The sequence below is a fragment of the Entelurus aequoreus genome, linkage group LG06 (genome assembly GCF_033978785.1).
Source record: "Entelurus aequoreus isolate RoL-2023_Sb linkage group LG06, RoL_Eaeq_v1.1, whole genome shotgun sequence".
NCBI classification, from domain to species: domain Eukaryota; kingdom Metazoa; phylum Chordata; class Actinopteri; order Syngnathiformes; family Syngnathidae; genus Entelurus; species Entelurus aequoreus.
Genome location: NC_084736.1, coordinates 26610660 through 26636413, shown reverse-complemented (window position 1 = coordinate 26636413; position 25754 = coordinate 26610660). Strand labels below are relative to the sequence as shown.

At 37.0% G+C, this 25754-nt stretch overlaps 3 protein-coding genes across 4 annotated transcripts in view; all 3 read right to left on the bottom strand.

Moving 5' to 3' along the window:
- Positions 1-446: 446 nt before the first annotated feature.
- LOC133652080 (THO complex subunit 4-like) lies at positions 447-6190 on the bottom strand. Its single transcript, XM_062050456.1, has 6 exons — positions 5813-6190; positions 4567-4722; positions 4346-4493; positions 1021-1084; positions 755-941; positions 447-683 (listed from the first exon to the last, which is right to left on the bottom strand). Exons 1-6 carry the CDS (start codon positions 6059-6061, stop codon positions 669-671), a joined length of 819 nt encoding a protein of 272 aa, XP_061906440.1. The 5' UTR covers positions 6062-6190; the 3' UTR covers positions 447-668.
- Positions 6191-12902: 6712 nt separating this feature from the next.
- Positions 12903-19105, bottom strand: LOC133651499 (mapk-regulated corepressor-interacting protein 1-like). 2 transcript variants are annotated; one of them, XM_062049453.1, is made up of 5 exons: positions 18970-19105; positions 18256-18350; positions 18029-18147; positions 13660-13764; positions 12903-13557 (listed from the first exon to the last, which is right to left on the bottom strand). In XM_062049453.1, exons 2-5 carry the CDS (start codon positions 18261-18263, stop codon positions 13493-13495), a joined length of 297 nt encoding a protein of 98 aa, XP_061905437.1. In that variant the 5' UTR covers positions 18264-18350; positions 18970-19105; the 3' UTR covers positions 12903-13492. The 2 variants fall into 2 exon arrangements, with proteins under 2 accessions (XP_061905437.1, XP_061905438.1); XM_062049454.1 differs by having other exon boundaries at positions 18029-18132.
- A 4851-nt stretch (positions 19106-23956) lies between these two features.
- Positions 23957-25754, bottom strand: part of ppp1r27a (protein phosphatase 1, regulatory subunit 27a) — a 14922-nt gene continuing 13124 nt past the window's right edge. Inside the window, exon 3 of the mRNA XM_062049452.1 lies at positions 23957-24640. Within this exon, the coding sequence (XP_061905436.1) occupies positions 24520-24640 (121 nt within the window). The 3' untranslated portion in view covers positions 23957-24519. The remainder of the gene's footprint in view (positions 24641-25754) is intronic.

Genomic DNA, 25754 nt, shown 5'->3' with positions numbered 1-25754 from the left:
GCTTTTGTTCGTAGTTCTTGAGCCTTACATGGTACTATTTTGCGGAAAAGTTCATTTTTAGTTGCATCTAAACTTCTCTTCCGCATACGATTGACCACGTGGGGATATCTAGTGGCCAATCTATATTACTGCATGGACGTATAACAATCTAGTGTACCTATTGTGTGCATGGTTGTACTAATATTTTACAGTAAAAATGTGTGATAAATTAATGTTCCTTCAGTATATACTGTATGTCTGTAATCTAACATTGCGTGGCATTCTATGGCATTACAATACAATGTTGAGTGTTGCACGTCCTCTAAAAAGTACAATTACACTAAATAAGTAAATATTAATGACTATATTCTAGTTTTCATCACACAGAAATGACACAAAGGAAACATGATCTGGTTAATATACACTGCAGGTTTTATTACAAGTTTCATTTACTACAAGTTTGGAGGAATGGACTTGGAAATGTCAACTTTCAACCTACAGACAAAACCATTTTCATCAGAAAAGGAGAAAACAAAGTATAAAACACTTCAGAGCAGTTAAAAGAGGCTGGAGCAATCAATGACCAAAATCACATCAGGACAACCATGTGTAAAACAATCTGCACTATTGTAACAGACATCCTTCTGTGCAGCCAGGATAGGATGACCACGGGACAGCAGCAAGACGTCTTAGCTGGTGTCCATCTGAGAAACAGAAATAATATGAATATATATATATTTTTTAAATCATGCAGCACATAAACTGATGCACTCACTCTAGCATTGTAGGCGTCTAACTGGGCGTCAAGTTCTTCTGCCGAGAGCGACTGCTTGTTACCGGCCCCTCGGCCGCCTCGCCCCCGTCCTCTGAAGCCACCGCCAGCCCCGCGTCCACCACGACCCCTCTGCATGCCGCCATAGTTGCCCCCGCGGGTTCTGTTCATTCCGCCGCCTCTGTTCATGCTGGAAAGATTAAAAACAATTCAATACAATTGTCATACACTAAGGCTTGGGAGGTCTTTACAAAAAAACTAAACCTTACCCCTGCATCGGCCGCCTCTGTGTGTCGATCTGTGATGTGACGAGCTGTATGTTCATGGGCCTCCCTGCACAGACAAAACATGGAGGTTTACCACTAGGAAAATAGCATATGCAGAGTGTCAATCTTTGAGTACCCAATGATTCGATTCAGAAGTGATTCGCACATTTCATTATTCGATATAACAATTATAATAACCAATTTTTTAGAACAGGTTAGAAAAACTTATGGTTGCATGAATAGGTCCTTAAAGGTATTTTCAATAAGGAATCTGCATTTACAAATGTCTTTAAAAAAGGATTCCTATAAAATACAGATTTTTTTCTAAATCAATTTTTAAAAATTATGGATTGTTTTATTATAATAGGAATAAATAGGAATTGTGATTCTGGAGTGAATTGACTTTGTTCACCCCTGGTCCGTGTATGTCACAGCCATCCGTTTTGTTTGGAAAAGAAAAAATGTTGAACATAAAAATCAATTTACCCCCCCTTTTTGGTTGATAAAAAAACGGCAAGTGGATGGATATCCATTATCCTAAAATGGTAATTAAAACTAGTGGAAAACTATTTTCTCTATTCCCTGTTTGGACATAAAGGTAGAAGCGGGGAAGGGAGCACCCTTTGAGGAGAAAAAAAAGCTTTGAGGAGAAAAAAAGGAAGATTTCTATCAGCATGAAGTGCTTCCACACCAACCCAAAAGAAAATGTTGAAAAACAAAAGTACATTTTCTGAAATTGTGTGCATATCTACATTATATTTTACCTTTAGATTTATTCTCATCTACCAACCTTCTTCGGCTGTCTTTCATAATGTACCAGTGAATCTTTAGGTTTTTAGTCGATCATTTACTAACATTATTACTTAAAACGTAACGCAAAAGTCTAAAACAGGCATGCAAAGAACTCAAAACATTTCCCATTTGGCCACGCCCCCTCAAAACTTCCAGTGTTGGGACCTGTTTACAGTCACATCAAAAATATACCTTCTCCCTGGCTACTAATGACATCTCTAAAACAGTGGTTTTTAAACTTTTTTCAAAAAAGTACCACTATAATGACCAACATTAAAATACAGTAGCGTAGTAAACCCAAATACTCATTGAAAACAAGGCAGTGGTTTATTTTATTTTAAGTATATTTTATGCTTTTGGCCACAGTAACATTACACAGTTTGATAAGTAAAACTGTCAATATCAGAAAATAAAACACTCATCACTTGATTAAGTGATTCTTTGGCATACCAATAGATGGAGCCCACGTACCGCAGTTTGAGAATCACAAAAAACCTGGAAGTGATATTTTTTACAAGAATATTTATGTTTAAAAATGCGGCTTCCCGCGTTTTTGTGAAATTTCACATGCCTTTAGGTTGCACATGCGCAGTGTCTCTTGTCAGTGTCCTCATCTGTGAATGACGCAGAGCAACACCGGTTTGCCTGCTCGATAGAGTCAATAAAATGAATCACTTTTAGGGCCGGCCGATATAGCAGTATTACAAGTTCTACAGTTATTTATAGAAAGCGATATGTATTTAAGGACAATATTGTCAGTTATCTTTTAATAATGCTTTTTTATGGCCATTTACTCTTCTCTGCGCCGTGAGTGGACAAAACACAACATGTCTGACAACCAAGGTATGTTAATGGTATTAGCCCCATAACACTAGTAGCTTTGTAATGCGGTTAGCTTTTATTATAAATGTGGCCAATTAAAACCCTTGCTAGGTATCTTATGTGGATGCAATGTTTGGGTTGCATGTCACAATTCTTTTTTCTCTATAACTAATTAATCTAAATCCAAAACGTCACAATTGCTCCGCTCTCATCCTAATAATGTTGCTTGTATCGTCAAAGCCGGTCTTTTTTATGCGTGTCAAATAACTGTTCGGTTGGATTGATAGCTGCGCTGAGCTTAACACAAATAGCATGAAAGTCAAACTTACCTACATGTTCGGTTGGATTGTAGCTGCGCTGAGCTTAACACAAATAGCATGAAAGTCAAACTTACCTACATGTCAACAATCATAAGTATTCCTTCTAAATCAGACATATAACAAACATTTTTAAAGGCCATAATTGTGTGCATTCCAATAAAAGTTTAGTTTTGTTTATATTTTTGTTATTTGCACAGGTCTTTATTAAACCTGTTTTAATGTAATACTATGAAGTTGTAGGCCTAGATTTCCTGCCAGAGTAAGCATGTTTTTCTTTACATTGGTTATTTGCACAGCTCTAGGTTTTTTTTGTTTGTTTTTTTAAATGTAAGCTATTTGTTACAGATTTCATATATGTTTAAATAATACTGTACACTTCCGTCTTCTGTTGTGGTTTCAGGTCACTTAGTAGCTGCGTTCCCATTACTCCTAAAAAAGTTGTAAGACCTAAATATTGCTAAAAGAAACTGGTAATAGGATAGGATGGACTTTTATTTATACCACAACAGGGGAATTTATGTGGGATAATGGAATCACATGTTTTGAAAAACCACTCAAATATGGCTAAAACACAAGGTGGTTTTTGAAACGTTTCGATATTAAAGTGTTTCGCAAAAGCATGATGGAAACAATTCGCATTTACAGGGCACCTGAACACTGAACAGGCAGGGCGCCGATGCACGACAACTAGAGCAGACTTGGTCTCGCTTCCAAGTCGGCCGGAGGAAGCGGCACAGGCAATAAAGACCGACCCGTGGACTTGGAGAGACCCACATGCCCGAACAACGTCGAGGGGGCCCTTGAACCCACAATTTGTTAATTCTTCATTCACAACTCTACTTTAAAAATGCCTTATTCGTGGCCTCTGCCATACGTGAGGACGTTGCCTTTGAGTGATCATCCGCTGCCTCTGTCACCTAATGACTTCACGGCTGCAATATCTTCCTCAAAATGGATTTTACGAGAATTACGGCTCATGACGCAAAACACACTTTTAATGGAAACACCCACAAGTCGCAAATGTAGTTTATCAACATTTTTGAAATAGTGCTTTAATTTTGCAAAAAACTACAATAGAAACGCAGCTAGAAACAAGAGACACTGAGCATGTGCAATCTACACTTATGTCCAAATGACACTGGGTAACAACTATTTAATTATTTTTCAATTTATGAATGTTTGTTTATGTAAAACTGTTTATTTTGTTGACCACTAACCAAAGAAATAACTAACTAATGCTAAATAACAATCTGTTTACCGTTTTTGTTTTAATTATCTCACCAAAAAACGCCCGCAGAAAATAGTTTGTAAAATCACTTTTGCATTCCTTATGAAAAAGGAATAGCCGCGACATACACGGACCATCCCTAATACAAACTGAAGAAAGTTCTTACCATCCAGCGGGATGCCATTGTACTGTTTCATGGCTTTGAGCGCATCTGCCCTTCTTTCAAAGTGGACATCGGCCGTCCCAAGACTTCTTCCCGAGCGATCGTAATGGACCGCTGCCTTTTTCAACGTCCCAAACTCGGCAAAGAGTTCCTGGAAAAGCAAAGACAAAAAAACTCAGCCTTATTTTCTTTGACACAAACGCAACCCGGGGAGACAAGTGTACCTGAATGTCCGCGTCTGAAACGCCAAAGTCAAGGTTGGAGACGAGGAGCTTCCCGCCGGTTTCCACGCCGGCTCCGCCGCCGCCCGCTGTGCCGTTGAAGCCGCTGTAGCCGTTGTCGAACATGTCGTGTTGCCACTTATCTGGGAGCTGTTTGGGCTGCAACAGACGAGAGAACGCACCTGCTGACTTCAGGAATCCCGCTTGCCTGTCAATCACTGAGTCCACACGGCTGGGTGTTGGGGCAAGCAGACGCTCCACTTCCAACAGGGCCGGGGTCCCGCCATTATCCCCTTGCCCACCCCGTCACGACAAGCAATGTATTCATATATCTCTGGACTGTATCGCTTTAACACATGCATAAGCTAGCAAAGATGCATTTTACACACATCGTCCCCAACTCACACTATCTCTATGCTACAGGCTAACATCAACTCCTCCACCCCAGGCTATCCAGAAATGATCTTCTGGGTGGGCTCCTCCTGAAGTTGCCTCCTGCGGTGGCCAAATGTTTCCAGGCCTGATCAAAAGTTCTTTAAAAGCCAAGGGGACGGCTTTTATTGGATGGGGGGGGGGGGTATGTCATAAGTCCATGATGCATGTGGATGGATCAGAAAACAACCAGAGGCAATTATGGCATCCATTTTGAGAACACGCCATTTTGAACCAGGGCTTTGTCTGCGGTGTTTCTACAGAAATACAAGACGATGGTGGCGGTTATCTTTATTGGGACACTATAGAGGGGGTTGAAGTCCTCGGATCCATCCACCACACCGGGGAAAGACGAAAGGGGGCCTCGACGTGGAGCCCGCCAGCCAATCCCGGGACAAAGGACGTCCTGGTCACTGATAAACAACGGTGCTCCTTTCGCGATGACAAAAATCATTACTGGGTGCTCTCTTGATGAATTGGAAGATTTCCCACTCCGCCGAAAGGAAACTTTGGACAAAAAGCACAGATACTGGCCCTGGACCAAAAATAGATTGTCGTCGTTGATTCAAAATGGCGACGACTAGCCCTTCCACGAGCTGCCTGTAGCTAACAGGCTAGCACATTAGCTCTTAAAAAATGAGGGCATCTTCTTGTGGGGGAAAAACAATTTAAGGGTGTTTCGGGGAGGGACAGATAAACTATGCAAACACTTTCCGTTAATGCTCAAGCATCAAATGTGGCGACCATTTTATTGGCTGTTAGCTAGCTAGCTAGGTGGAGCGCTAGCAAGCTGGCTGGAGTATACGCAGCTTCATACCCTGCTGTACGGCGTCGGTCTGCCTCTTGCGCGGTTCAGGTTTTGACGGCTCCTCATGGGGCCAGATCCTCCGCCTCGGCCTCCATATCCGCCGCCGCCTACTCCTCCAAGGCGCCCAGGGCCACCTCCTCCTCCTCGGCCGCCGCCAGAGCCTCCGCGGCCTCGGCCTCTTCCGCCCCTGCCGCCACCTCTCTGCTGCCTGTTCTGCTTGATAATGTCGTCTAAAGACATATCCATTTTGTCGGTCATAATGCTCTTTCAAAAGGGTCTAACTGTTGAAGAAATTATTTGTCTTTTTAAAAAAAAAAAACACCCACGCCCTACGCTGTTTCGTCTTGCTGTACTGCCCTCACACAACCGAAGCCAACTGGTCCTGGTTAACACAAAGGACTTAAAAGGTTTGTCGACATGACGTCATTACGCAATTTACGTAATTACGTCACACACACGATGACTCTTCTTCACGTACTGTACTGTATTTACTCATTTATCGCTATCTCACAATTTCGACTTTCCTATCTCACAATTGTGATTTTTTTACCTCATAATTTCAATTTATCTAAAGATTTAACTATTTTTTTATCACATAATTATGATTTTTTAATCTCATAATTTCGACGTTTTATCTCACAATTATTACTTTTTATCACAACATTTCGACATTCCAACACATATTTATGACTTTCTACATCATAATTTCGACTTCTTATCTAGAAACTATTCATTTTAATTCATAATTATGATTTATGTAATAATTATGACTTTTTATCTCATTATTCCGTCTTTTTCAGATTTTCGCATTTTTAATCTCATAATTTCTATTTTTTTTCATCTCAAAGTTTAGATTTTTTTTAATCTCATGACTTTTTAGCTCATAATTCCGACTCCTTTAATAATTATTAGTTTTTATCTCAAAATTTCGATTTATCTATGATTTTTTTTTTATCTCACAACTATGGCTTTTTACCTTATAATTTCAATTTTATCTCAAATTTTCGATATATTTTTGTAAAAAATCTCATAATTATGACTTCACTTTTAACAATTATGACTTTTGTCTCATAATTATGACTTTTTATCTCATAACTTAAAATAGTTTGTCTCATAATTAAAACATTTTTGTCTCATAATTGACTTTTTATCTCAAATTTTGAACGTTTTATCTCATAAATCCATCTATCGATCCATTTTCTTCCGCTTATCTGAGGTTGGGTCCCGGGGGCAGCAGCCTAAGCAGGGAAGCCCAGACTTCCCTCTCCCCAGCCACTTCGTCCAGCTCTTCCCGGGGGATCCAGAGGCATTCCCAGGCCAGCCGGGAGACATAGTCTTCCCAACGTGTCCTGGGTCTTCCCCGTGGCCTCCTGCCGGTCGGACGTGCCCTAATCACCTCCTTAGGGAGGCGTTCGGGTGGCATCCTGAGCAGATGCCCGAACCACCTCATCTGGCTCCTCTCATAAATATGACTTTTGAATCTCATAATTTCAACATTCTTATCTCAAAATTTATATTTTTTAATCTCATAATTATCCTCTATTTTCGACGTTATATCCCTCACAATTATGACTTTTTATGTCATCATTTCCACTTTTTAATTAATAATCCGCCCCTGCCGCCACCTCTCTGCTGCCTGTTCTGCTTGATAATGTCCTCTAAAGACATATCCATTTTGTCGGTCACAATGTTCTTTCAAAAAGGTCTAACTGTTGAAGAAATAATTTGTCTTTTTAAAAAAAATACACCCACTCCCTACGCTGTTTCGTCTTGCTGTACTGCCATTACTTGCGTAATGACATGATGTCATTACGCAACGTACGTAATTACGTCACACACACGATAACTCTTCTTCACGTACTGTACTGTATTTACTCATTTATCGCTATCTCATAATTTCGACTTTCTTATCCCACAATTATATTTTATCTCATACTTTCAATTTTTCTAAAGATTTAACTTTTTTTTTTTTTACATAATTATGACTTTTTAATCTCATAATTTCAATGTTTTACCTCATGATTTTTTTCGACTAATCTCATAATAATTACTTTTTATCACAACATTTCGACATTTCATCACATACTTATGACTTTCTATATCATAATTTCGACTTCTTATTTGAAAATTATTCATTTTAATTCATAATTATGATTTATGTAATAATTATGACTTTTTATCTAATTATTCTGGCTTTTTCAGATTTGAATGACTTCTTATCTCATAATTCTGACCCCATTCATAATTATTATTTTTTATCTCAAAATTTCGATTTATCTTAGATTTTTTTTTTTATCTCACAACTATGGCTTTTTACCTTATAATTTCAATTTTATCTAAAATTTTCGATATACATTTTTAAAAATCACATAATTATGACTTTTTATCTCATAATTTAAATTTTTTTTGTCTCATAATTAAAACATTTTTGTCTCATAATTAACTATTTATCTCAAATTTTCAACGTTTTATCTCATAAATGGGGGCGGCGTGGCGAAGTTGGTAGAGTGGCCGTGCCAGCAATCGGAGGGTTGCTGGTTACTGGGGTTCAATCCCCACCTTCTACCATTCTAGTCACGTCCGTTGTGTCCTTGGGCAAGACACTTCACCCTTGCTCCTGATGGCTGCTGGTTAGCGCCTTGCATGGCCGCTCCCGCCATCAGTGTGAATGGGTGAATGTGGAAACACTTTCAAAGCGCTTTGAGTACCTTGAAGGTAGAAAAGCGCTATACAAGTATAACCCATTTATCATTTAATTATAAATCAGACTTTTGAATCTCACAATTTCAATTTTCTTATCTCAAAATTTCGATTTTTTAATCTCATATTTATCCTCTAGTTTCGACGTATATCTCACAATTATGATTTTTTATCGCATAATTTCCATTTTTTAATTTATATATCCGCCCCTGCCGCCACCTCTCTGCTGCCTGTTCTGCTTGATAATGTCATCTAAAGACTCTGAAAATGCTCTTTCAAAAAGGTCTAACTGTTGAAGCAATCATTTGTCTTTAATAAAAAAAAAAACACGCCCTACGCTGATTTGTCTTGCTGTACTGCCCTCACACAACCGAAGCCAAGTAGTCCTGGTTAACACAAAGGATTTAAGAGGTTTGTCGCCATGACGTCAACACGCAACGTACGTAATTACGTCACACACCCTTCTTCACGTACTGTACTGTATTTACTTATTTATCGATATATCATAATTTTGACTTTCCTATCCCACAATTATGAATTTGTATCTCATAATTTCAATTCATCTAAAGAATTAACTATTTCGTATCACACAATTATGACTTTTTAATCTCATAATTCATACGTTTTATTTCTTGATTTTTTTCGACTAATCTCATAATTACTTTTAGCTCATAATTACTTTTTTTAACATTTCGACATTTCATCACATATTTATGACTTTCTATATCATAATTCCGACTTCTTATCTCAAAATGATTCATTTTAATTCATAATTATGACTTTTTATGTAATAATTATGAATTTTAATCTCATTATTTCGGCTTTCTAATTTTTTTTTTAAATCTCATAACTATGGCTATTTACCTTGTAATTTCGACTTTATCTCAAATTTTCGATTTAAAAAAAAATCTCATAATTATGACTTTTCACTTTAAACAATTATGACTTTTTTCTCATAATTATGACTTATCTCATAATTTAAAATTTTTGTCTCATAATTATGACTTGTTATCTCATATTTATGACTATTTAATCTCTTAATTAAAACATTTTGTATCTCATATTTATGACTTTTTATCCTATAGTTTCGACTTTATAACTCACAATTATGACTTTTTATCTCATAATTTCTACTTTTTAATTTATAACTATGACTTTTTTTTTTTAATCTCATGATTATTACTTTTTATCTCAAAATTTCGACTTCAATCTGATATGAAAAGTCATAATTGACGTATAATCTCATAACTATGACTTTTTATCTCATAATTATGACATTTTGTTACATCATTTAGATTTTTTAATCTCACAATTTGAACTTTATCTTAAAATGTTGACTCTATATCACATAATTATGACTTTCCATTGGAGTTTTTTTTATTTTTTTAGTGGCAAAAACTGTCTTCCATAAAAAATATCAAAATGGCCGAAGCATTTTTTTATTGTGCGCTCCTCAGAGAAAAAGGTTAAGACTAGGGATGAAATCATTCATTGAATTATAAAAAATATTCATATTCTGTTGCTCCGTAACAATTTTGAGTGTAACTAATAGAAATTCATAAAATGCGGCCCGCATGGAGTGCCTGGAACTTGAAATAATTGGAAACAGTTTCTGTACAACGTTGTGATCTGTGGGGCAGCAATTGGCAGTTTGGCAAATAATAAATGCACACCTGTTTAAAGGGCAATGTCAATGTTGATGTTGTGTATTTATTAGGTGGAAAAGGAAGTTATGGAAAGCAGAAAGGTCGTTTTCCTTTTACTATACATTGAAACTATAAGCTGTGTTATCCGATTAATCGATTACTAAAATGATCGATAGCTGCCGCAAACCCCTGCTGTACAGTACAGTAGTCATGACAGTATTATTACTCCTCTGTATTCACTCATTATCATCACGCTTGATAGCTGAAGATTTGATGAAATCCTTTTAAAAAATCAAAATGGGTGACTTTTGTCAACATTAAAATTACTGGACTTTTTATATTTGACTTTACCTTAAAGATCATTGATTATGTTAATATGGTCAGTGAGATGCTATACCAGCGCTTCACAGTCATTTTCTATTATAAAAAAAATATTTATTTAAACTGCAAACATTTTTTTGACCGACTTGAACCTTTTGAAACTCAGTAAATAATAATACATTAAAATTGTTCAAGAACATTAAGTGAGGAGCACAATATAAAAACACTGTAATCTACGACTCAAAAATTAATGAAACAATTTGTGCTCGTTTTGTTTGAACAAAAAGAAGACGTCAGTATTAATGGCTAAAATGAGCACGTTTTGTCGTTCACTTTTTCAAATCATGATACTTATAAAGTATATTAATCAAGGTTATGCACCCCCCGTCCCATTTGAGAACAAAAACACACTTTTTAGGCTCAATGTGATTTTTCGGCTTGCCATAACCTTCACTCACCTTTACCGTCTGCATAAATAAAATGAAATTTAGGGCAACCAAACACCACCGCTAACATGTCCCATCTGTGTATTTAAAATTCCAGGCAAACCATCCGGTCAGAATTGCATTATTTACATCAATTAACCGATTAATCAAATCGATTAATCGTTGCAGCCCTAGCTCAATTAATTTCTTTGGCATTACAGCACAGGTGTCAAATTCAAGGCCTTGGGATGGTTGATGTTTTTAGCGTATTACTGTAAATGGAAAAAACATTTATTTTACTCTAAAAAAAATGGCCGCAGTTGCCAGTATTATTACAAACAGCGGTACTTTTATTCCATTTACAGTAATACTACACAGTAAAAATCTACTGTAGATTATACAGTAAAAAAACTGGCAACTCAGTCACCAGAATTCTACTGAAAATTCTACTGAAAAATATACAGAAAAAACACAGTAAATTTTACAGTAAAATTGTGGCAACCGAGTTGCCAGTACGGCCATTTTAAGCTGGCAGCTTAGTCGCCGGAATTTTACTGTAAAAATTACAGTGGTTTTACTGTATATTTTTCAGTAGAGTTGTGGTGCCTGTGTTCACATTTTTTTTCAAGAGTCCTTAAAAAATACTTAATCAGGGCTGTCAGAAATAACACAAAAATATTATATTAATCATTTATATATGCAGATTAATAATGCAATTTATTTTAACTCTACCGTTATTATAGTATAAATTTAAATAAAAATTAAACACATTTATAAAAACATAAATAAAAAAATAAAAACTTTAACATATAAATATAATTAAAACATTTTTTAACTACGATAAAAAATAAAATAATGTTTGATGCATACATCAGTGCAATGATGAATGCTGGAAAATTTTACTCCCAAATGCACCGACTGGACTTTTATAACGTTTTGAACAAATAAATGACGTACATTCAAGTAAAACATTTAAATGGATGTTCCTGTATGACATACTGATTTAAAAAATGGCATCCTGTATCCAAATATTGGTGACTTTTTAAAGTTAATTCAAATTACGCACGCAAGTGATAACCTGTGATTAATCATTATTAATTAATTAATCCCAATTCAAAAGTGTAATGAATCTGATTTTAAAAGAAATAATCATTCGACAGCACTAATAATAATCAAATGCTAAGCAAATTCATAAATTATTCGCTGTGATTGCGATGAGTTTGACACCTCTGCATTAAAGCTACAGTAGGGGTGTCCAAACTTTTTGACTTGGGGGTCGCATTAGACTAAACAAATCTGGTAGAGGGCTAAAAGCCGACTGCATGTAAAGTAACTATAATATATATATACATATATATAACGGATATATAATGAATAATTAATATAATTGGGTATTAAGAGTATGTAAAAGTTTGACTTGTACTTTAATTCCGTGACAACCTCCTTAAAGTTTTGTGATCAATCAGAAATAAAAAGCAGCTAAAATGCGCCAAACATGGGTAAGTGTGGAGAGTGTCTTGCATTTTTCCCATCATGCTTTGTAATTGATTTAAATGTGTGTCATTTTTTTACGGTGCATGGGCATTTTTAATAATGCCCACAGAGTTCAGTGAGCAGGGTGTTATGTCTGTTGGATTGTTATTATTTTTTGCACAATGACTGGGGAAGGTTGTTTGCATTGGGTCATACATGTAAAGGCTGCGCATCTATTTAATCAAAGATAATTTACCTGAATTACTGAAATTGTCAGACTATTAAAAAGAATGCAATCTCCCCGTGGATAACATTCCTTGTTTAAACTCATGACGCCTCGCGGGCCAGATTGAAGACGTTGGCAGACCACACTTGGCTCGTGGGCCGTAGTTTGGACACGCCTGAGCTACAGCCTCCACATATTGTTTGGGAAAATAATGCGATTTCATGTTTAAAATGAATACACATGAAATGGTTGCAATCTGACCTGGAATGGGGGAAACGTCCACATCCTGGGTGGGTAAATACAAGAAGTAATGTAAAAATTTTATTCAGCATTTTGTTTCAAGGCTTTGGGAAGAGGTGTTAATTGAGGGGCAGCATACTTTGGGAGGATTCTTCTTAGCAATAAAAGTAAACACCAATTGGGTTAAGATTCTTGGCCTTGTGTATTTGGCTTCCACAATATGCTGATGAAATGCTTTACGAGACAATTTGCTGACTTCTACACTGGATCTAACTGCCTTCCTACGTAACAAAATATAAGTCAGCCCTTTCTCATTGTTCTCGCAGGTCAAAGTAGTAGTAATAGTAGTACTAGTAAAGACCGCAGTCTTCCGTGTCAACAGTTTGTCAGACGCCAGCGACAACTTAGGAAAGTGTATCAGTCCTCTTCATACAGCGTGGCCTTTAAAATGAACCCGGAGAGGGAGACTTAATTTAAACTTGGGGGAATCCAGCCTATCTTCCTCGCTGGGAAATGGCCCGCTGTAGCTCAACGTTCACAGAAAATCGCTTGGCATTCCGCCCTAGACTGGCAAAGTAAGGCTGACTTTGGAGGTCAGAGGAAAAGTTCTCGAGGGTGGGTGGAGAAAAGAAGAGTGCTTAGACCACCTCGAGGAGGACTAGGACTTCTTGGAGTCCTGTGTGTTACGTTTCTTGAGGTCGGTCAGGTCCACTGGCGTGAAAGCTGGAGGATCACAAGGAGGGAAAATGTCAGCTGTTGCATTCCGTATTATTATTCATCCTTGAGCAGCGACTAGGAAGTACATTTGATTGCAGTTCAACATACAATGCAGGTTGGGGTTTGGGTTCTTCTCCACGTATTCCTGCGGTCCACGGTCATTCCGTTCACTGTTTTGTGTTGATCGGATGTCTCTGAGCACACACTGCCATGCTGTAAAACATGCACAACAAGTATCTTGGTGAACTTAAAGGGGAGCCATGATGATTATAAATGTTATATATATATAATATATATCGTGATATAGACATGTTATCAATATCAATAAGAAATGTGTTCGATATTTTTTTTCCTCTTCTTTGTCGGAAGAAAGCGGAAATATGGAAGCAAGGTTGGTTGCATGAAAAAAGGCGCTCACTCTCTGGAGCAACACAGGAAGTGATCGCTGATCAATCGGAGTGACACGTTAACAGCCAATCAGGTAACAGCATCAACTGTCATGTTTGGTTGTCTGGCGGTTGATTCTTTTCATGGAGTGAGAAGAGAAAGTCAAAACGAAGAAATTGTGGATAAAAGAGGAAAAGTCACCTGAACATAGGGCTCGGCGATATATATCGAATATACTCGATATATCGTGGGTTTGTCTCTGTGCGATGTAGAAAATTACTATTTTGTGAGTATTCGAGTATATGTTCTCACGCAGTTGCTTTTAGCTGCGAGTATTACACTACAGGCTCTTCTCACTCTTTCTTGTCTCTCCTTCTCACAGAGATAAAACAAGCACACCTTCTTACATACGTCACATACTGTCGTGCGTGCAACGTCATACGCCCTCGCGGAGCAGAGAGGTAGCAGCATGGGTAAGGTTAGCTGTGGCAGGTGGTGCAAGCGGAGCGGTGCGAGTGGTAATACGAGAGAGAGAAGGTGCGAATCTGGTAACAAATGGAGGAAGAATGAATTCCCAAGAAAAACAGCATGGGGTGCATCGTCTGGCGGTGGTTTGACTTCAAGCGGGAAGATGTTGAACAGACAACCGTAATATGTCAAGTATGCGGCAAAAGTGTTGCTACAAAAAGTAGCAGCACTACTAATTTGTAATATAATTTGAAAAGTCACCCACTAGAGAATGAAGAGTGCTTGAAACTCTGCATGTCAACATCTCCGGCCGGTGCCACACCCAACAAAATGCCGTAGCAACCAGCACTGACCCAATTGAGCCTGGCGTCTTCCATTTCCACATCAACACCGTATGAAAAAAATAGTCTACAACAGAAGGAGATAACGTCCGCAGTAACCTACCACATAGCGAAGGACATACACTATTTGATTTCCTATTATGCAGCTAATTTTTATTTGACAGTTATTGAAATATCTTGTGTGACATCATGCACAAAAGTGCACTCATAGCTTGTTTTAAAATGTCTCTGACAATTCTTTCTGTTTTGAAATGACATGAATGTTTGTGCCACTGCTTAATAACTGTTTAATAAATACCGTTTTGGTCAATTGACTTAGTTGTGATTTCCCTCTCTGCATTAAAGTTTCAAATGAGCTTATATTAATGCAGTATGAACAAGAATGTTTTAATGTAGACTCACATAATCATCATACTGGTGTGATTATACTGTATGCATCAAGTGTTAATTCAAGGTTAAGGCAAAATATTGAGATATATATTGTGTATCGTGACATAGCCTAAAAATATTGAGATATTAATAAAATGCCATAGCGCCCAGTCCTACCTGAACAGTATGCCACTTTTTTCAATGTGGTCTTGAAATGATGCAAGGCACTCGTCCCCACCAAGACTGCTGATACCACACCACCTTAGCCGCCCGCGCTCACCCATTAACTAACTTCCTTCATGGCACTAAATCTGCAGAAAATAGTACACTCTTTTGGGGGAACATTGCCTATCGTTCACAATCATTATGAGAGACAAGAACACACATATCTTTTTTTTTTTTATTATAATTTTCTCAGGGCATTCAATCAATCGCAACTGGACTGTTTGATTTGTGTTAGAAGACGTTTCGCCCCTCATCCGAGTAGGCTTCATCAGTTCATGTTCATAGACTCAGATTAGTCAGATCTAGTCTGACTAGATCTGACCAATCTAAACAGCAGCTTTAGTGTAGAATCTCAAATACTTTTCAGAGCACCATTCTGCTGGTTACTGTGCAGTTTGGTCTTTATCTTTAGCACAATGAACAGTGTAGAAGATGCTGTGATTACCTCGCAAAGTTGTGGCTACGTTGGGGCTGGAAGTCTTTCAAATCAGCGTCCTTGCCTTGCCAGTTGGTAGCTCTGCTAGCATTAGCATCCTTAGCTCCCTAGCTAGTGTCTTCATGTCGTCACAACAGGTGGGTGCTGAAATTATTGCTGCTTTTCAAACGTTACAAATAATAAAAAAAAGAAAAAATCCTAACGTTTACCGCACTTAAGGTTGTGCATTGTTCGTAAAACTCTTTCGGTGCTGTCTGTCATGCTGTCGGTCGCAAACGAGAACGTTACTCCCATATTACCTCATCAAAGAAGTCTTGCAAGATTAATATGGCCATATTTTGTAGCAGAGCGCCAACCAACCGATTAATGACTTTCCAACCGGACATCGACCTATCCATACTAGATATAGATCGATCCAGAGGCTCGCCACCGATGTATTCATATCTCTAAAGTTAAAGTCAGTTTTTGATTTGTACCGATTATTTTTTAACCCCCTAATATACATACCTACATACATATATACAGTATACAGTGAGGTATGCAAGTATTTGCACACCCTGCAATTTTGCAGGTTCTCCCACTTAGAAATTAGGGAAAGGTCTGAAATTTTCATCATAGGTGTATTTCCACTGTTAGAGACATAATCTAAAAAGAAAAATCCAGAAATCACATTGTATGATTTTATAATGATTTATTTGCATGTTACTGGGGTTCATAAGTATTTGCACACATGAGAATCAGCAAGAATTATGACTCTCAAAGAGCTGTCAGTCTCCCTTAAAAAAAGTTCACCTTTACCCCACAACTAATCACCCACCCACCACCCCTTTGAGCTCATTAAAGTCACCTGTGCAGCCCACAGTCAGTCAAGGTCCAACTGCTACCATGGGCAAGACCAAAGAGCTGTCAAAAGAGACCAGAGACAAAATTGTAGAGCTCCACAAAGCTGGAAAAGGCTATGGGACAATTGGGAAGCAGCTTGGTGAGAATAGATCAACTTTTGCAGCAATTGTTAGAAAATGAAAGCGGCTAAACATGACAGCTAATCTACCTCGGACTGGGGCTCCATGTAAGATCTCTCCTCGTGGGGCATCACTCATGATAACAAAAGTGAGGAATCAGCCCAGAACTACACGGCAGGAGCTGGTGAATGACCTGAAGAGAGCTGGGACCACTGTTTCCAAGGCTACTATCAGTGGTTTAAAATCATGCATCGCACGGAAGGTTCCCCAGCTTAAGTCAGCCCATGTCCAGGCTCGTCTGAAGTTTGCCAATGGCCATCTGGATGATCCAGAGGAGTCATGGGAGAAAGTCATGGTATAAACTCCACTCGTCGGGTTTGGAGGAAAAAGAAGGATGAGTATCATCCCAAGAACACCATCCCTACAGTGAAGCATGGGGGTGGAAACATCATGCTCTGGGGGTGCTTTTCAGCAAAGGGGACAGGACGACAGCACTATATTAAGGAGAGGATGAACAGGGCCATGTATTGTGAGATTTTGGCCAAAAATCTCCTTCCCTCAGTCAGAGCATTGAAGATGGGTCGTGGCTGGGTCTTCCAACATGACAATGACCCGAAGCACACAGCCAGGATAACCAAGGAGTGGCTCCATACCAAGCATATCAAGGTTCTGGAGTGGCCTAGCCAGTCTCCAGACCTAAAACCAATAGTAAATCTTTGGAGGGAGCTGAAACTTTGTGTTGCTCGGCGACAGCCCCGAAAACCTGACAGATCTAGAGAAGATTTGTGTGGAGGAGTGGGCCAAAATCCCTGTTGCCGTGTGTGCAAACCTGGTGAAGAACTATAGGAAACGTTAGACCTCTGTAATTGCAAACAAAGGCTTCTGCACTAAATATTAACACTGATGTTCTCATGTATGCAAATACATAAGAACCCCAGTAACATACAAATAAATCATTAAAAAATCATAAAATGTAATTTCCGGATTTTTCTTTTTAGATTATGTCTCTAACAGTGGAAATACATCTATGATGAACATTTCAGACCTCTCCTTAATTTCTAAGTGGGAGAACTTGCAAATTTGCAGCATTTGCAAATACTTGTGGACCTCACTGTATACTATTCATGTTAAAAAAAAAACTTTTACTGCAAATGAATATCGGTTATCGGCATACTTGATTACTAATAATCGGTATCAGGTCTGAATAGAACGCATCGGTTGATCTCTAAATTGCTGATGGTCAATCAAGTTAACGACACAGTGACAACTCTGTATGAAATGATACTTACTATCGTGGATAAAACGCACATTTTCCTCATGGGCCGGGGTGAAAAGATCCCCACAGTTGGTCGGCGATCTGGGGCTGGAAGTCCGTTTGTAACTATTCACCATCCTGGGAGCAGATGAGCTTGAGAAACGTGCAAACAACCACATGAGTAGCATAAAACGACTACCCTACAGCACATTCTCAGAATGAATATTAATACATGATATTTATGCTCATAACTTTCCAGACCTTGTCATTCTGTTGTGCGGTCTTGCTCTCTTCTCACTCCTCTATGGTGAGTGCCTTGGGTTAACACAACACTTTCAAACTCCTCAGTCGGAATTCTTGCACAAAAAACCAAAACAGTGACAGTTTTAGTTGTACCAAGTAAAATTCCTTGTGTGTTACATACTTGGCCATTAAAGATTGTTCTGATTCTGATGAAAACAAGTAGTTTGGGGGGGGGGGGTTATAAACAGGAAATGCAAAATCGTAGGATTGATGATGTAGATTGAAATATAACATTATTTAATATGAAGTACTGGAATTGCAAAGCGTTGCCATATGTCAGCCAAGCTGAGGAAACATTTATGATCGCTGACAAAGGCGCTTTGTTTACGTTCTGACTTGCTTCGCCTCGGCAAAGTTGCCTTCACTTATAGAGCTGCCAAAACTACGAATATTGTTCTTCATGTGTCGCTTCTCAATATTAACCGGAATAAGAGAGGCGTGTCGCCCTTTATTAAAAGTGGTGAACAGCTCCCACTTTAATAAATATTTGCTGACACAATAAATGTAGCTAACATTAGCACGCTAGCTAGCTATGAATTGTCTAGCCGTCATGTTAGCATAGTAAAGACCAGATGTTTATCAACAATAGCTCTACTCAATATTACCGCAACGTAAAGTAGCTCAAGATTAAGGGGTCTTATAAATGAAATTATGTGAAAATCAACTACAAACCTTTTATTTATATATTTCTTTTAGATGTCTTTATGCTGTACACGACGCTGGATTTAGCGAGAATGTTGCCAATGCCAACCAAGCACTTCCGGTAGTATACCCGGAAGTGCTCTTCTTCGTTGTCGTTTTCTTCTTCGTTTTTGCTTCATCCCAACAATGCGTTACATACCGACACTCGTGGTCATAGAATGTAATTAATAATAACAATATACATTTTCTCTAAAGAATAGATCAAATTCGGTATTTTTATAAACGACTGTAACATAGAAATGTTTGTCAACATTTTTATGCTCCAGGCAAAACAAATTCTACATAAATTAAGGCCTACATTTAGGGACGGCGTGGCGAAGTTGGTAGAGTGGCTGTGCCAGCAATCGGAGTGTTGCTGGTTACTGGGGTTCAATTCCCACATTCTACCTTCCTAGTCACGTCCGTTGTGTCCTTGGGCAAGACACTTCACCCTTTGCCTCTGATGGCTGCTGGTAGCGCCTTGCATGGCAGCTCCCGCCATCAGTGTGTGAATGTGTGTGTGAATGGGTAAATGTGGAAATACTGTCAAAGCGCTTTGAGTACCTTGAAGGTAGAAAAGCGCTATACAAGTACAACCCATTTATCATTAATTTATTTACATTTTCTAATTGGCTTAATGGTTTACAATTATCAATCAAATCTTGGAGGATGATTAAGAGTACAAAATCCCTTAAATTGATATCTTTGTTAAAAACATTTAAAGTGATTTAGGTAGCCCTTTTTGTCTTTTTTTCATATTTTTGTATTATTATTATTTACTAATATTTAATACTCTTGTCTGTGTTTGCTTTTGTTTTCTTTCCTTGACATGATTTGCTGATGTCGTGATTTGCTCAACCTGAGGTGTAGATTGTTGGTCATGTTGAAAGTGCCTTGACTTTTGTGTGCATTATAAATGAAAGTTTGTTGTTCAATACAAATAAATAAATAACAATATACCTGATAAATAATAATACAAATAATTAAAAATTAAATTGATAATGATACTAATATTAACAATGATAGTACAAATAATAATAATGATAAACAAACAAATACATAGATGAATAGATAGATGGATAAATAAATATTCATAATTAAGCGCTTCATGGGCTGGATGATATACTATGAATATGACTACTACCACTACTAATATTAATACTACAACTACTTCTAGCAATGACAACAATCCAAGTACATTTTTGGGGCCCTTTTCTACCTATTGAATTCTATTTTTGATTAGGAATTGGCTACTTAAAAATGATATCTGGTGAAAGGCAAAACTTAAACACAATTTTACACAAATATGATTGCAATGAATACAATGATGCATTATACATGGAAAAAAAGTTATATATTCTTGAAAATTAAAGTACAAAAATAATCATTGAGGACAAAATGATAAGACTTTCATTGCTGAGAAGAAATACTGGCAATAATGACAGTAGTAATAATAATAATAAATTTTTGTGACTTTTATTTACTTATGTAATTCTATGGTTGATAAAGGATGACAAGGAATAGACACAGAAGTGTTCTTTTTCCCCCCGCCCCCATTTTATGAGACCAATACGCTACATATCGCCACTCATGTTCATGGAATATAATTAATAACAATAATACTAATAAATAATAATACATAATATATATATATATATATATATATATATATATATATATATATATACATATATATATATATATATATATATATATATATATATATATATATATATATATATATATATATATATATATATATATATAGATATATATATATATATATATATTTACATACATCATATATAATTAATAAATATTATAATGTTGATACCAATAATAATACAAATTACAATAATGTTTAAATAAATAAATAAAGAGCTTAACAGGCTCCTAACACCTGTCCCAGCAGGCACAAGACATTGATACAACGTTGATTATCCATACATGTCCTTTAAAACTGACTTTGAAACAACGTTGCAAAATAGTTGTATTTGTAAACTGAGACAATGTTGATGTCCAACGTAGAATCCACGTTGTTGGTTGGGAAATTACCAAATTTCAAAGGTCAAATCAACGTCGGGTTCTGACGTTGATTAAACATTGTCAAAAAGCATGTTGTTTCAACATTATATTTGTAGTCTAAAATATTAGTTGGAAAATGACCAAATTTCAATTATCTAATCAAAGTCAGAACCCAACGTTGAGTAAACGTCGTCAAAAAGCATGTTGTTTCAACGTTGTATTTGTGTTGTAGAATATTGGTTGGAAAATGACCGAATTTGAAAGATGTAATTAACGTCAGAACCCAACATTGATTAAACATCGTCAAAAAGCATGTTTCAACGTTGTATTTGTGTTGTAGAATATGGTCGGAAAATGACCGAATTTCAATGATCTAATTAACGTCAGAACCCAACATTGATTTAACGTCGTCAAAAAGCATGTTGTTTCAACGTTGTATTTGTGTTGTAGAATATGGTTTGGAAAATGACCGAATTTCAATGATCCAATTAACGTCAGAACCCAACATTGAATTAACGTCGTCAAAAAGCATGTTGTTTCAACGTTGTATTTGTGTTGTCGAATATTGGTGGGAAAATGACTGAATTTCAACGGTCAAATCAACGTCAGGACCCAACATTGATTAAACGTCATCAAAAAGCACGTTGTTTCAACGTTATATTTGTGTTGTAGAATATTGGTTGGAAAATGACCGAATTTCAAAGATCTAATTAACGTCAGAACCCAACATTGATTAAACATTGTCAAAAAGCATGTTGTTTCAACGTTGTATTTGTGTTGTAGAATATTGGTTGGAAAATGACCGAATTTGAAAGATCTAATTAACGTCAGAACCCAACATTGATTAAACATAGTCAAAAAGCATGTTTCAACGTTGTATTTGTGTTGTAGAATATTGGTTGGAAAATGACCGAATTTCAATGATCTAATTAACGTCAGAACCCAACATTGATTTAACATCGTCAGAAAGCATGTTGTTTCAACGTTGTATTTGTGTTGTAGAATATGGTTTGGAAAATGACCGAATTTCAATGATCCAATTAACGTCAGAACCCAACATTGATTTAACATCGTCAAAAAGCATGTTGTTTCAACGTTGTATTTGTGTTGTAGAATATTGGTGAGAAAATGACCGAATTTCAACGGTCAAATCAACGTCAGGACCCAACAATGATTAAACGTCATCAAAAAGCACGTTGTTTCAACGTTATATTTGTGTTGTAGAATATTGGTTGGAAAATGACCGAATTTCAAAGATCTAATTAACGTCAGAACCCAACATTGATTAAACATCGTCAAAAAGCATGTTGTTTCAACGTTGTATTTGTGTTGTAGAATATTGGTTGGAAAATGACCGAATTTCAAAGATCTAATTAACGTCAGAACCCAACATTGATTAAACATCGTCAAAAAGCATGTTTCAACGTTGTATTTGTGTTGTAGAATATTGGTTGGAAAATGACCGAATTTCAATGATCTAATTAACGTCAGAACCCAACATTGATTTAACGTCGTCAAAAAGCATGTTGTTTCAACGTTGTATTTGTGTTGTAGAATATGGTTTGGAAAATGACCGAATTTCAATGATCCAATTAACGTCAGAACCCAACATTGATTTAACGTAGTCAAAAAGCATGTTGTTTCAACGTTGTATTTGTGTTGTAGAATATTGGTGGGAAAATGACCGAATTTCAACTGTCAAATCAACGTCAGGACCCAACATTGATTAAACATCATCAAAAAGCACGTTGTTTCTACGTTATATTTGTGTTGTAGAATATTGGTTGGAAAATGACCGAATTTCAAAGATCTAATTAACGTCAGAACCCAACATTGATTAAACATCGTCAAAAAGCATGTTGTTTCAACGTTGTATTTGTGTTGTAGAATATCGGTTGGAAAATTACAGAATTTCAATGATCAAATCAACGTCAGAACCCGACATTGACTAAACTTCGTCAAAAAGAATGTTGTTTCAACGTTGTATTTGTGTTGTAGAATATTGGTTGGAAAATGACCGAATTTCAATGATCTAATTAACGTCAGAACCCAACATTGATTTAACGTCGTCAAAAAGCGTGTTGTTTCAACGTTGTATTTGTGTTGTAGAATATGGTTTGGAAAATGACCGAATTTCAATGATCTAATTAACGTCAGAACCCAACATTGATTTAACGTCGTCAAAAAGCATGTTGTTTCAACGTTGTATTTGTGTTGTAGAATATTGGTTGGAAAACTACCGCATTTCAATGGTCAAATCAGCATCAGAACCCGACAATGACTAAACTTTGTCAAAAAGAAAGTTGTTTCAACGTTGTATTTGTGTTGTAGAATATTGGTTGGAAAATTACAGAATTTCAATGATCTAATTGACGTCAGAACCCAACTTTGATAAAACGTCGTCAAAAAGCATGTTGCTTCAACGTTGTATTTGTGTTGTAGAATATTGGTTGGAAAATGATCGAATTTCAATGATCTAATTGACGTCAGAAACCAACATTGATAAAACGCCGTCAAAAAGCATGTTGTTTAAACGTTGTATTTGTGTTGTAGAATATGGTTTGGAAAATGACCAAATTTCAATGATCTAATTAACGTCAGAACCCAACATTGATTAAACGTCGTCAGAAAGCATGTTTCAACGTTGTATTTGTGTTGTAGAATATTGTTTGGAAAATGACCGAATTTTAACGGTTAAATCAACGTCAGAACCCAACATTGATTAAACGTCGCCAAAAAGCATGTTGTTTCAACGTCATGTTTGAGTTGCTCAACGTCAGGACCTAATTTAACAAGTTCTCAACGTTGTTTCAATGTCTTGTGCCTGCTGGGGTAGGTCCTAAAACTGGGATCCAGTAGTTATTTGAAGAATTACTGAGAAAAATGGATGATTATAATATTAATATCAATACTAATGCTGCTGCTACTACTACTAACAATATAAATAATAAGAGTTCACATTTGTGGCTTCTTTACCCATTAGATTCTACTTTTGATAAGGAATTGACTACTTACATATGATAACCAGTGTAAGACACACACAAATACAATTGCAATAAACACAATGCTTGTCTACATGTGTTATAAAAAATAGTTTTTATTTATGAAAAAAAAAGTACAAAAATAATCAATGAGGAGAAAAAAATAAGACTTTCATTGCTGACATTGTTTTCTTCAGCACAGCCTGTACATAAATAGGAAAAAAAAAACATCAATATGCTGGGGAAAAAACTAGTAATGTAATTTACAATGTTTCTGATCCCTGTACTGCCCAGCAGTTGGGATTAACAAGATGATATACAAGCAGATCTCAATGTCTCCCGAGTAAATTCACGGCAGCAGCTGGGTGAGGAAACATGGATTTCCTCCACAGTATCACACAAAAACATTTGCATAAAAAGAGCTGCAACAGTATGATAAATTCCCCACTTTAGTGTTTAGAAAACATGTTACAGCAATGTTTTCCACCTTCCCAGCAACTTCCTTTCACTCCGGGGGCGTGTGCGCGGTGCAAAGTTACAAGCATGCAGCCTCGAAGAGTTTGGCCAACTCGGTGCAGTCGGGGTCGATGAGGTCTGCCGGCTTCTCCCCGCTCTCGTTTTCTGCTTCTGTGCTGGCTCCAATGGAAAGGAGATAGCTGGGTGGGAACAGAAAAAAGACTTTGAGCAATGCAGTGATAACCAGCGTGCATTCATAAATGATTACATTCGATGTTTTTTCACATTGAGGAAACAACTAGAACACAGTTGTCTGTGTAAAGTGTGTACATGTATATTTATTTATACATGTGTGTGTGTGATAGTATAGTCTATAGCCGGGGTGTCCAAAGGTGTGGCCTGGGGGCCATTTGCGGACCGCAGCAAATTTTTTTTTGACGGTAAATATTCTGCAAATGTTATTAGAAAACATAAAAAATACAAAATCTGGAATAAAAGCGCAAACAGGTAAAATTGTAACGGGAAAACATTGTAATGTTGACTCTAATAACACAAAGCTGCCATGCAGACTGTTGTTTTCTGTCATTGCTCAAAACATAATAAAATAATTAAGCACCTTATAATCGACGGATGTATCTGAAGTTGACCTAGAGACTTAAGCGTTGAAAGTAAAAAAAAAAAAATTACTTTACATATATATATATATATATGTATATATATTACTATATGCTTTGCACACTCTTGGCATTCTCTCGATGAGCGTCAAGCACACCTGTGAAGTGAAAACCATTTCAGGTGACTACCTCTTGGAACTTATCGAGAGAATGCCATGAGTGTGTGAAAAAGTAATCAGAGCAAAGGGTTGTTATTTTGAAGAAACTAGAATATAAAACATGTTTTCAGTTATTTCACCTTTTTTTGTTAAATACATAACTCCACATGTGTTCATTCATAGTTTTGATGCCTTCAGTGACAATCTACAATGTAAATAGTCATGAAAATAAAGAAATGCATTAAATGAGAAAGTGTGTCCAAACGTTTGGCCTGTACTGTATATATATACATACATACATACATACATACACATATACCTGTATATATATAATCTTCTCACCCCGGTGGGGTGGTATCTGTGTCATCCTCTACCAGAGGCCTGGGAGTTTGAGGGTTCTGCGCAGTATCTTGGCTGTTCCTAGGACTGCGCTCTTGTGGACTGAGGCTTCAGATGTTGTTCCTGAGTCTATTGGAGCCACTTTCCCAGTTTGGGGGTTACTGCCCCAAGCGCCCCCACTACCACGGAGACCACGCTAGCCT